Consider the following 13450-nt stretch of genomic DNA (forward strand, 5'->3'; position numbering starts at 1 on the left):
ATGACAGAATAAAGAGAAAGGACAAAGGAAGCACCTCAGGGGTCTGGGTTGTTCTGTCAGCGAGGCAAGTCCTGGCGAATCTGAGCAAGGCCTTGACAGTCCCCTGCGAAACATTATTTTGAATTCCTCACCTTTAACTGACCACATGATGAGTTAAAAAAAAAAAATTACAGGATTTTAAATGTGTTACTTTTGTGTCTAACTACTACTTGTATTTTAATTCTTAAATACTTTCCTAATAAGCCACAAGTGCCTTTTTAGAAATGATAAATTAAGTGAAGTAGTTAAAAAAAACTACTCATGGAAGTGAGCTTCATCTTTTTCAAAAATTTAATTAAGAGTTTTTCATTTCATTGAACTTTCTTTTATGGCATAAAAATTAGCTAGAAATATTTTCACTTCCATAGGTAGATATCATATGTCTAGTGTTGGGGGGACGACATCCAACATGGGGAGCAAATGACCTCAGCTGACTACAAAACAAAACTTTTTCTTCAATACAAATTCAGACTGATTATTCAGACTAAGCCTATTATAAAACCAAGGGTAGGCAAAGTCATCAGACTGACAAACACAAGAAAATCACTCCAGAAATGTGGGGTTTTGAAAGCGTCTTGAGCCCCCACCTAATTGGGTGGAGAGAGCACGTTGTTTGTTTACCTTCTGGGGGTCTGTTGGATGTTGCCACAACGACGACCCCGTTTTTGAACAGATTTTCAAAAAGCTGTTTCAGAATCATGGCGTCGGCGATGTCAGTGACCTGCGGACAACAACACATTTATTTTATTTTAATTTCACTTCTGTTCTAACGAATTTGCTAATGACTCTTTTTTTTTTAAGATGGAAGTAAATTCCAGGAGGAAAATTCTAATTATCGTCATGAAGAGTAGATAATTAAAAGCATGAAAGGCCATCAAACAGTCTCTTCCTTCACACTTCCTTCGCTGCTAATCAATCATCTCCACTCAAATTATCAAATGTTCTGTGCTAACTTCTCTATCAACTACATGTGGAAAGCAGAGAAAATGGTCCAAAACGTTTAGGACATCCAATTAATTAGAACACGACCAACTCTCTGCTTATACTGCCACCGGTACCCCTCCACCACACGTACAGAAAGGTGGGGAGCAAGAACAGCAGCACTGAGATACACAGGCTGTTTGCAATTCCTAATACCTTTCTGGCAAAGGTCCCCGGAAAGGTGACTTGTAATGGTCATGGGACGCTAGAAATAAGGACAAGTAGCCAGTGAGACAGAATCAGCTGCTGTTGAAAATAGAATGATATGACATAGATACTATTGTGCGATTGTTGCACAAAACAATTCAACAGATGGCCCATCACAGAAATAAGCAATTCCATTGTTCTTTTTAAGTGCCTTCTATTACTGTCCATGAATAATCCAAAGGCACACTGCAGTCACTTCCAGCACGCCAGCCTCTGCTAACCTTGCAAACACAAATATTCCTGCTAAAAAAAAAAATGAAATAAATAAATGTGTCCCTCCCAAGGATGGCTAATGCAGTGCTTTGAAACAATAACCTCAGGCAAAGCCAGAAATGTGCCCTGCAACTAAAGCACGGCACAGGGCAGGCAAAACCGCGCTGGGCAAAGGAGAACGCAGCTACTCAGCCCTTCTAAAATGATTTCTTGTTCGAATTCATAATCAAAGAGTCCACTTAATGGCAACTTTTTAAAAAGGGGGTTTTTACAGTTCACAAATCAGCAACTGAGAGAGGGAAACTCAACACACAACCTGAGTGCAGCTGAAGACACACTGGCCACTGCAGCCGCGGAGTGCCAACAGGGCTCAGAACACCCGGCCCAGCATAAAAGGGCTTTGACCCTTACCAGCACATTTCAAAGAATCTCAGTAAAATTTGCCTTACACGTGCTCACTAACTCACCATATTCTTATCTTCCCTGTTAAGAGGATAAGGAAACTCACCGAAATCTTCCTATTTGATTAAGAAACTCCAAGTTACCAATTGACCCATTATAACACAGCCAGTCAAAACTGACCCTCACAGGTCTAACCTGCTGCTCTCTTTATGGCCAGGATCTTACCGAGGCTGTGTAAGGTTTCCTTCCCACCTGAACAGATCAAAACCACAAGGGGTACGGCTGGGGGGAAGGGGTCTTTTTGTTTCAAGCAAAGGCTTAAAAACATTAACTAGGAGAAACTCCTGAAATGCCCTCTACTGAAAAGACTCCCGAGCCTCAAGCATTCACGGACGACAGAAAAGAGAAGCCATGCTGGTGGCGTTCACTGGGAGCTCAGGACCAGGGACAAATTTTGCTTCCACAAAAACATTCATAGAGAATTCCTTTTCAAATGCCTAAACACCAGTAGCATTTCTGATGAGGGGACAGAAGGAGCTTGCAAAATCCAGTAGCAACTGCCCTTTTTAAATTAGATATTAAAGCCAGTTCTAGCCTCTCCATATATTTCCTTTAAACAGAAAAGCAATGAAATGCTACTCGATATAAGAAAACGAAGGCAGTGCTTTGACTATTTCCATAATGGTTTCTGGAACAAAAAATGAAAAAATAGCCTTGTGCCCTGAGGTTTGGAGTGAAATATTCAGCTGATACACTGCAAAAGCTTAACACAGAAATGGATGGGAACAGTCAAGGCTTGTGGTCGGGTTCCACTTGGCTGTTTTTACATTATGGGATGTTTTTGTGCTAGCTGAGAAAATTAACTTGGGGAAGCTATGGCTAATTACTAAAGCAGGAGTCACTCGGTGCAGCTGGATGCCAATGCAGACTCTTTGATCTTGGCCCCGTACTTGTCCGGCTTTGCCGGGGAACAGTAATTTTACAGTATAAGCGAACAGAAGACAATTGGCCCCACATTCTTGGAGAGCTGGGGTGTTCAGCATCCAGCATTTCATTACCATCCAGAACAAAAGACAAGGCTACAGATTACCAATAAGGGTAGTCTGCGAGCAGAGAGTGGAGACATTTCATTAGCATTAAAGAGAAGAGATCTTTATGACCTAGAGTTGCCTTCCACCGTGACTCACTTAAATAAAAATGGGGAAAAAGTAATTCATTTACATGTATAAGTGCTTGAGTCTCCGTCACCCGCTGATTGGTACAGTGCCATGGAATGAGTGACAAATACAAGCATGCATTATCAGTAATTAGTATTAGCACAAAAACAAGCACCTACTTTTTGCTAGCAGTTTTTAATAGTGCTCCTGCTTTATGAAAATGGCAAATAGTATCTGTGAGTGATATTGATACTTTATGGAGGAGAATTTTACACAGCATTCTGCGTATCAAAATGCTTTTTAAATACTAACTAGTAAGATACGTCTTCCCTCAGTATTCTGATGTTTTCAGAATCACAAGTGGTTTAGCAGGTAACAAATATTCAAAGATACAATAAAGATTTGAAAGAAAGCCTTAAGAATGAGGTATTCTTTTATTTCAGTCACTAGAACACATTTAAGAGAAAAACAAAGCCCTATGTAGACATATTCCTCGACCAAAGAAGTGTATCTGAGATATCACATTGGTAATGATGACGAAGAGAGAATGCACTCTGCTTCCAAAGTGGGACCTTAAAAACCCTTTAAACCCATGAGCACAGATAGAAGGTGTATGTCCTTGCTTCTAAGCGGCAATAATTCCTGTTCATATTCCTATAAAATAAACTTTATTATATTCATTACCACCACTCTAAAGTCCAATAACAAACAGCAAAACCAGCAAGACTAATGGCATGATTCAGTTTTAAAAGTGGAGTGGCGGTTTCAGACATACTGCCACTAAGAATAAAGCATCGAAAGATTCATTGCTGATAAATTCAGCAAGGATCGATTATACTAGGCTTAAGGATAACTTCTAGGTCCTGTTATTAAACAACCCAAACCCCACTTTCCTCTATAGCCAGATAGTTAACCACATAACACAAGACTTGGTGTACTAAGAAGACATAACCTAGCTGCTGAGTCAGAGCAAGGATGCTGAGTTATGTAACCTCTCTGACTCTCCATTTTCTCATCAATATAATGAAAGCAGCAATAATACATAGTTGCAAAACTTTAATAAGACATAGTTAAACTCTCAAGAAATGCTAACTAGGGTTTATATGTATAGTATATATGCCCCTATAATTCCATATTAGTAATGCATTATTATATAGAATCTTGGTAGCAAATGGAAGGATAGATATCACAGTACAGTGTTTAAGAACAAAGGCATTGGGATTGGCGGTCGAGAGTAATTCTTGTTCTTCCAGAGGAAGTGGGTTCTGGGAACTTACACCTGTCAGAATGGCTAAAATAAAAAACACCAATGATAGCCTTTGCTGGAGAGGTTGTGGAGAAAGGGGTACACTCATCCATTGCTGGTGGGAATGCAAACTTGTGCAACCACTTTGGAAAACAGTGTGGCGGTTTCTCAGGAATTTTGGGATCCACCTACCCCTGGACCCAGCAATACCACTCTTGGGAATATACCCAAGAAATGCCCTATCATACAACAAAAGTATATGCTCAACTATGTTCATAGCAGCATTGTTTGTAATAGCCAGAACCTGGAAACAACCTAGATGCCCTTCAATGGAAGAATGGATGAAGAAAGTATGGAATATATACATATTAGAGTACTACTCAGCAGTAAAAAACAATGACTTCCTGAATTTTGCAGGCAAATGGACGGAAATAGAAAACACTATCCTGAGTGAGGTGAGCCAGACCCAAAAAAAGGAACATGGGATGTACTCACTCATATTTGGTTTCTAGCCATGAATAGGGGACGTTGAGCCTATTATGCGTGGTCCTAGAGAAGCTAATTAAGAAGGTGAACCCAAAGAAAAACATTTAGGCGATGAAAGGAGACAGAGACAAAGACCCACATTGGAGCACCGGACTGAAATCTCAAGGTCCAAATCATGAGCAGGAGACAGAGCACGAGCAAGGAACTCAGGACCACAAGGGGTGCACCCACACACTGAGACAATGGGGATGTTCTATCAGGAACTCACCAAGGCCAGCTGGCCTGGGTCTGAAAAAGCATGGGATAAAACCGGACTTGCTGAACATAATGGACAATGAGGACTACTGAGAACTCAAGAACAATGGCAATGGGTTTTTGATCCTACTGCACGTACTGGCTTTGTGGGAGCCTAGGCAGTTTGGATGCTCACCTTACTAGACCTGGATGGAGGTGGGTGGTCCTTGGACTTCCCACAGGGCAGGGAACCCGGATTACTCTTAGGGATGATGAGGGAGGGGGACTTGATGGGGGAGGGGGAGGGAAATGGGAGGTGGTGGCGGGGAGAAGGCAGAAATCTTTAATAAATAAATAAACAATTAAAAAAAAACGAACAAAAAAGATAAAGAGTATACACAATAGATGGGATGGAGTAGCTAATAGATAAATAAGCAATATCTCAAACAGCTCATGAAAGACTAACCTAGTTAGAAAACAAAGGAGAAAAATTATATTAATGCATAAATAATATAAATTAAATAATAAGATCATTTCATCTATTAACAATTCAAATGATGAGATAATTCATGATATTTACAGGAGATAATGTGGCCGAGGTTTGAGTCTTTGGGATCTAAAATGCTGGCTTTGCTGGAGAGCTGCTTTACACGCAGCGTAGTGATGCTTAAGCGAGGAAGGTGGCAGGCAAAGCTTGATGGAACACTATGGCAGGAGTATGGAAGACCAGAATGCCAAGATATGGACAAGAAAAAGTGCTCGTGAGGTTTCAGACAAAAAGGACTCGGTCGGGAGATGGGCTGGAGGCCATTTGTGTTATATTCTGGCAAAGAATGTGGCATGGTCTGCTTATGGCCTAAAGGTTTTAAGGGAGACTGAATTCAAAAGCAATGGACTTTTCATTTGTGGGGGAGCCCAATATAACACAGTATCAACGGTGGAATGTTTGCTGCTTGATGCCAGGTTTATAGTGAGAAATCAGAGCAAAAGTCAGAGCAAGTAGAGCCAAGAAGAAGAATTAAGTCCAGTTAGACACAGAAAAGAACAAGAGTGCATTTAAAGCTGTGGGCAGGGCCTGGAGAGATGGTTGAGCAACTAAGAGCACTTGCTGCTCCTGCAGAGGACCCAGGATTGGTTCCCAGCACTCACAAGGCAGCTCACAGCCATCTGTAACTACAGTTCCTGGGGATCTGGTGCTCTCTGAAAGCACCAGGTACATCTGCAGTGAACTTAAATTCATGCAGGTAAACAATTGCTCATAGTCAAAGTGAAAACAAACCTTTTTTTTTTTTTTTTTTTAGAAAAAAAGGCTGGAGATATGGCTCAGTGGTTGAGCATTGGCTGCTCTTCCAGAGGACCTGGGTCTGATTTCCAGCACCCACATGACAGCTGATGCTAATCTTTAACTCCAGTTCCAAGGAATTTGATACCCTCTTCTATGTGTGATGGCACCAAGCATACATGTGGTACATACATAGACACAGATGCAGGCAAAATGCCTATACAGATAAAATGCAATAAATCAAATCTAAAATAAATAAGTGGCAGGCTATGGTGACACCCTCCTTGTCTCCCAGTACTCAGGAGGCCAGTATGCAGAGAGGTCTCTGTGAGTCTGAGGTCAGCCTGATCTATATGGAGTCCCAAGCCAGCCAGAGCTCCCCAGTGACCCTGTCTCAAAATAGATAAGGTCGTGAACTGTGAACAAGGTGTGTATAAAACTGTAACTATTTAGGAGGGAACATCATTAAAGGAAACCTCAAACCTTGACTGGGACAACGGGAAAGATGCCTTGAGGCAAGACCTCAACCATCAAAGGTTTCAGTTTATGAAAAATGAAATATATTTGAAGTCTTTCATTTGGAAATACAGTGCCTAAATAAGTAGGGCCTGAACAGCTAGAGACAAAGAGGTGCTCTGGTCTGACAGGATCCCCATACAAGTGTTTCCCCAGATAGAGTAAATTCATAAGAAACATGGGTCCAAGGTTGCTGACAAGCCTGCAGATTAGCTACCTAGAGAGAGACAGGCATAGTCTGTTTAGCGGTGGAACAGGAAAGGTCCCGCGACAAGAGGTCAGGTAACTGGGATAACTATCAAACCAAGCTTGGATGAGGCAGGTGATGACACACACCTCCGCTGTATGTGTTAGAAGACAAGATTCTTTACGAGCCTGTCCCACTCAGTGTGGAGGTTTGAATGAGAATGGCTCCCATAGGCTCAGAATTTGAATACTGAGTCCCCCAGTTGGTAGAACTGTTTAGGAAGGATCAGGAGGTGTGACCTTGTTGTAGGAAGTGTGCCATGAGGGGCGGGTTTTGAGGTTTTAAAAAGCCCAACTCTTGGTTACTGCTCCAACATCATTTCTGCCTGCAGCCATGCTCCCCGTCATGATGATCATGGGTTAAACCTCTCAAACTGTAGCCAAGCCCCCAAGAAACTCTCTCGCCTGTAAGTTGTCCGTGTCACAGTCTCTCTTCACAGCAACAGAAAAGTAACTAAGATACTTAACATGTAACAGGAACCCTCTTTGTTCCCCAGGACTCTGATGAGCCTGGGCTTGTTTTAGCATTAGCAATGTAGATAGATATTTATTCTTGATTCCTCCTCCCCTCTCAAACGTGAATTTAATGGCGAGTACTCAGACAGCCAGCATTATTAGTGGAATATTATGGTTTGGGGAACTTTCACGGAATCCTTCTTTAATCAATCAAAAACAACAACAAAAAAAATCTATAACCATGTTGATATAAAAACAAATACAGGGCTAGAGAGACGGCTCAGGGGTTAAGAGCACTGGCTGCTCTTCCAGAACACCCAGTGATACCAGCACCCATATGGCAGTTCACAACTGTCTGTGACTCCAGTCCCAGGTGATATGATGCCCTCTTTGGGCCTCTGTGGGCAACGTATACACATGGTGCACAGGCATACAAGCAGACAAACTACTCAAATACCTAAAATAAAAAGAAATATAAAATTTAGGGACTGAAGAGATGGCTCAGTGGTTAGGAGTGCTTAACATTACTGCAGAGGGCTAGGTTCGTTTCTCATCACATACAATGAGTCACTCACAAGGGCCTATGCCTCCAGTTCCAGAGGATCTGGTGCCCTCTGGCCTTAGTGACCATCTGCATACACACAGTGCAGGGAAGCTCATGTAGCACACGATTTTACCCTGTGCAATATCTGGTGGAGAAGGGAGACATGTGCCATTCGCAGTAACTTACAAGTCAGCAAACTTCTCTTACAATAAGTTAGTATTTCAGGCTTTCCATGCCTCATAGGCTTTCCATTCTATTTCTTCTTATTTATTATTATTATTATTATTATTATTATTATTATTATTATTATTATTATATTCCTCTCCCCTCCTCCTCCTCCTTCTTCTTGCTACACTTACAACAGGACCCCAGGGCTGGTGGGACGGCTGAGTGGCTGAGAGCTCTGGGTGCTCCTGCAGAGAACTCACATTCAGTTCCCAGCACCAAACTACCTGTAACTACAGTTCTGGGGGCTCTGCCGCCCTCATCTTGCCTCCAGAGTCACCCATATGCACATTCACCCAGACGGGCACACACACACACACACACACACACACCGAAAGGTGAATAAATAATAAAACAATTCTTAAAGCAGTATGGCCCAAAAATCTTTTCTTAGGCGCCAATTTACCTTGAGAAGGCCATGGCTTGTGAAACTCTAAACCAGACAGTAAAATTGAAGTAGTAACAGAAAATATGTGAAATCAATTCATAAAATAACAAAAATACAAGGAGCAAAATTTAAACATCCAGACTTTGTTCGGTGTGCCATTCTATAGCTATGAAATTTCCACTCAGGGCTCAGATGCTCAGAGTGCCTAGTGCCATTGCGGAACACTGAGTCACGTTCCCTGAACCCAGGCAGCCCAGAACTACCTGCAAATACAATTCCAGGGGCCCCAATGCCTCTCGCCTTGGTGAGCACCCACATTCATACACAACCCCATGCATGTGCATGCGTGCACACACACATAGTTTGAAATTCTAAAAAGAAATCTAAATCTAACAAAAAAGAAAAACCCATCTTTACCTGAAATTCATCAAAGCAGAGGAGACAAGCTTCTTGGCTGATTTCATCCGCTATGGGAGCTATGGGGTCATACGACTTAGTCATGAATCCTGCCTTCCTTTTTGGCAAGCTCTGTTTAAGACGATGTATTCCTTAGATATAGGAAATAAAACAGACAAAATATTACATTAATAGAACATTTCAAGGAACTAGAACATATTTTTAATCTCTGAATGAATCTTAACTTGGACATAAAAGCTAAATTTAAACTCCACATGAAACGGAGTTCAGTCATCACAACCTGATTATTAAAAAGCATTGCATTTTCTCACTTCAAATAAAGTTATCCAAATATTATATCTTAAAACCATAAGGAGAATTCATGGCCACTTCCTCTCACTGCTGTGTCACTGTATGGATGACAGTGATAGACAGCTAGAGCATCGGCAAACTGGAACTGGTCCTGGGGTTTAAGTGATGAGTGTGGAGGCAGGAAATCACCTGTGAAGTACATATGCATCTTGTCTAGCGTATCCAATTAGAATGCTCTCTCGTCTCCATCCTGAGACATTCAGACCATTCCTGCCTATTCACTGTATTTACACTAAACTCTGAATGTACTGGGGAAGGCAATGTTCCCACTCTAGGAAGGAATGGACAGCAGGCAAACTGTGCAGAAAATAATCTACAAACACCAAGTGATAGGCAAGATGGAACCCATGGGAATCCCACCAGTGGAAGGTGATGCTGAAGGATCAGGAACTACATCAGACTGTCTCAAAAAAGAAACAAGAAACCTGGTATGGTAGTGCACTCGGGAAGCAGAGGCAGGCAGATCTCTGAGTTCAAGGCCAGCCTGGTCTACAGATCAAATTCCAGGAGAGCCAGGGCTACAGAGAAAGCCTGTCTCAGAAATAAATAAGTAAATAAATAAATAATAAATTTTTCAAAAAGAAAAGATCTATAAGGAAAGCTATAAAATCTACATGTAAATACAGTCTGAGTGCCTACGAGATAGGTAACACAGTAGGAACCTAATCAAAAGGGACTTCCTAAAGCAGGTGTGGGTTAACCGCTTCCAGCAAACCTCCCCTCTAGCACTGAACTGATCTTAAGAGCGACCTCAAGATGAAGTCTCGTTTTCCACATATTGCAAAGCAAAAGATACCAAAGAAAATTTTACTTCAATCAAAAGCCTGATCGTTTTATGGCTTATCTGTTCAATCACCGGAAAAGAAAACAACTTTATCGTGGTCCTTCTGAAAACCATTGGCTGCTTGGGGTCACTGACTTACTTTGGTGCACATCTAGCATGAAGCCATGAAAGTGGACCCGTTTTTTCCTCTTCATCTCCACATAAGCATAAAACATGTCCATCACCATTGTTTTCCCTGTACCTTGAAAATAAAAATAAAAAAATTTAAGAATACCATTAAACGGCATGTGCTGATTACACTAATGATTGTTCATTAGCTTTGAGATAATGAGACACGCTCTTCCTGGGAAGCTAGAGGCGGCTGCTCTGCTGGGTCAGAGAGGCGTGTACTTTGCCTGCTGAACCGGCTCTTAAAGACTGATGCTCCCTTTGTGGTCATAATCCTGCTTTTAGTCAACATTGAGAGGTACGCTCATAACCTAGCATGATTTCTAGGCTGTTCTTCCAGCTTTTCATATGAAACACACAAGAATAAATTAATCTATTGGCATTACTATATATTAGAAACTATAGGAAATTCAGAAATTACAAGTAAGAATATCGAAAGAAGGTATCTGGCTGACAGAATGGCTCAGCAGGTGAAGTACTTGCTGTGTAAGCTTGCCCTGACTAGCATTTAATCCCATTCCCCACCCTATCCCTGCACACACACATACCATAGGCACACATAATAATAATTGGTGTGGGAAGTCCTTCTGTATATGTGTTGCTTTTATTGATTAATGAATAAAGAAACTGCTTTGGCCTATAGAAAGGCCGAACTTAGGTAGGCGGGGAAAACTAAACTGAATGCTGGGAGAAAGAAGGCGGAGTCAGGAGAAGCCATGTAGCCCTGCTATAGACAGACACCAGAACTTTATCCGGTAAGCCACAGCCTCATGGCGATACACAGATTAATGGAGATGGGTTAATTAAAGATATGTGCTAGACAGAAATATGCTTAGGCTATTGGCCAAAGAGTATTGCAAATAATATGGTTTCTGTGTGATTATTTAGGGGCTGAGCAGCCAGGAATAAATAAGTGATCTCTTACAACAAATAATAGATACAAATAATTTTTAAAGAGGGGAAAAGTTAAGGAATAAAGGCAGAGGAAAATGGCCAGTTATAATACCTTGTCTTATTTAAAGCTGAGACCATGCTTTTCAAAATGAGCCCTACTTCAGAAACTCATAATCAATCTTTAGAATTAAATTATCTAGTTTTCAACACTTAAAAAGGTTACTTGCTATAATTGCACTAGCAACTGAATGTCATTCACCTGAGTACAGGCATTCACACAAAAACATTGCTCTCTTACAGAAAACCTAGCACTTGGGAACCTAGTACTTGGGGGGACCGCAGCAGTACCCACACTTAGTCCACACCCCAGCAGCCATCAGCAAGCCAAATCTGCATGTAAGCGTCCTGTCTCCAATCCCCCCCACCAAGACACACACACACACACACACACACACACATACATTGAAGTAGGGGATGTAATTACTAAAATTGAAAGGCAACTTAGCAAACAGGAAGACACAGACTCATTTTTGGGTTTTTCTCCACTTGAGGAGACATTAAGCCCATAACCTTCCTTCCCTTCTTCCCTCTCTCCCTCATTCTTTTTTAAATTTATGTGTGTGGTTATTTTGCCTACATGTATGTCTATAATCCACATGCATGCAGTACTCTTGGAGGCTAGAAGAGAGTGTTGGATTCTTCCTGTGACTGGAATTAGTGATGGTTATGAGCCGTCATGTAGGTGCTGGGAATTGAAGCCGGGTCCTCTCCAAGATCAACAAGTGCTCTTATCCCCTGAGGTAACTATCCAGCCCCCAAGTCCATGCCATTTCAATGCCAGATCTTTCTGGGTAAAAATGCAATTCCCAGTCAGACTTTTCATTCAAAGGCTCACTTAAATTGAAAAGTGACTCTTTGCAAAACCTTCAGTACAGTACTTCTGGCTAGAATAAGCAACAGCAGATTTTCAATCATGACATCTACCAAAAAAAGTAAAGCAGTAAACTCTAAAATTCTACTGCCTCTAACACTGATCCAGCAAAGCTCCTAAGTTATCTAACCAAAAATGTGAAGAACACGTACTGGAACTTGATATTTGTGTGAACTCTCTGTCAAATGGACTGAAAATGTGAACACCACCCACCCCACTTCTTGGGAACGTGGGCGTTGCAGTCTAGAGACTACTTCCCACTGTCTAGGGGTGATGGCATACACAGAGGACCCTGAAAAATTGAGATAATGGTCAAGTCCTGGGAAAGTAGTTGTAACATTTGTTGTCCAGTCTCACAACTGTCTCCATGCAGAGGATGAGCCAGGGAGAAGGAGAGCTGCCGTTTACTAAGACATTTTAGACAAGAGCACGGGCATGGACTGCCCAGAGGAGAGCCTCATTGCACTGTCTTTATAATAGCCATAGACAGGATTTGGTGGAGTGATGGAGGTGGGTCATCTTTCTATCTGTTGTTTCATTGGTTAATTAATAAAGAAACTGCTTGGCCTCTGATAGGGTAGAATTTAGATAGGTGGAGTAAACAGAACAGAGTGCTGAGAGGAAGACTCCGAGTCAGGAGTCGCCATGATTCTTCCACTCCAGACAGACGCAGGTTAAGATCTTTCCTGGTAAGCCAGCTCGTGGTGCTATACAGAATATTAGAAATGGGTTAGATCAATATGTAAGAGCTAGCCAATAAGAGGCTGGAACTAATGGGCCAGGCAGTGTTTAAAAGAATACAGTTTCCATGTAATTATTTCGGGTATAAAGCTAGCCGGGTGGCGGGACGCAGCACAGCCCGCTGCTCTCATTAGCCGCTCCTTCAACAGTGGAGTTTGCTGTCTTTTTTTTAAAAAATATTTATTTATTTATTATGTATACAATATTCTGTCTGTGTGTACGCCTGCAGGTCAGAAGAGGGCACCAGACCCCATTACAGATGGTTGTGATCCACCATGTGGTTGCTGAGAATTGAACTCAGGACCTTTGGAAGAGCAGGCAATGCTCTTAACCTCTGAGCCATCTCTCCAGCCCCGGAGTTTGCTGTCTTTAGAGGGTGTCTAAGGACTTTATATTAGATCACAGAGTCAACAGGAGTACAGCAAACAAAGCAACACTTCAGATCACAGGAATTGCATGCTAACTGTAAACTAAAATTATAGGAGAAAATACATGGACAGGAGCAGGGCCACACTAAAGGATACGTATGTTCAGGCCTTAAA

General features: G+C 41.7%; 1 protein-coding gene across 3 annotated transcripts in view; it reads right to left on the minus strand.

Moving 5' to 3' along the window:
* Positions 1-13450, minus strand: part of Afg1l (AFG1 like ATPase) — a 176582-nt gene that overhangs the window by 97853 nt on the left and 65279 nt on the right. For all 3 annotated transcript variants that reach the window (XM_057762430.1, XM_057762429.1, XM_057762431.1), the window contains 3 exons: positions 10314-10415; positions 9040-9170; positions 661-760 (listed from right to left, as the gene is read on the minus strand). In XM_057762430.1, coding sequence (XP_057618413.1) covers positions 661-760; positions 9040-9170; positions 10314-10401 — 319 coding nt within the window. In that variant the 5' untranslated portion in view covers positions 10402-10415. The remainder of the gene's footprint in view (positions 1-660; positions 761-9039; positions 9171-10313; positions 10416-13450) is intronic.

This window comes from Chionomys nivalis, chromosome 2 (assembly GCF_950005125.1).
Source record: "Chionomys nivalis chromosome 2, mChiNiv1.1, whole genome shotgun sequence".
NCBI lineage: Eukaryota > Metazoa > Chordata > Mammalia > Rodentia > Cricetidae > Chionomys > Chionomys nivalis.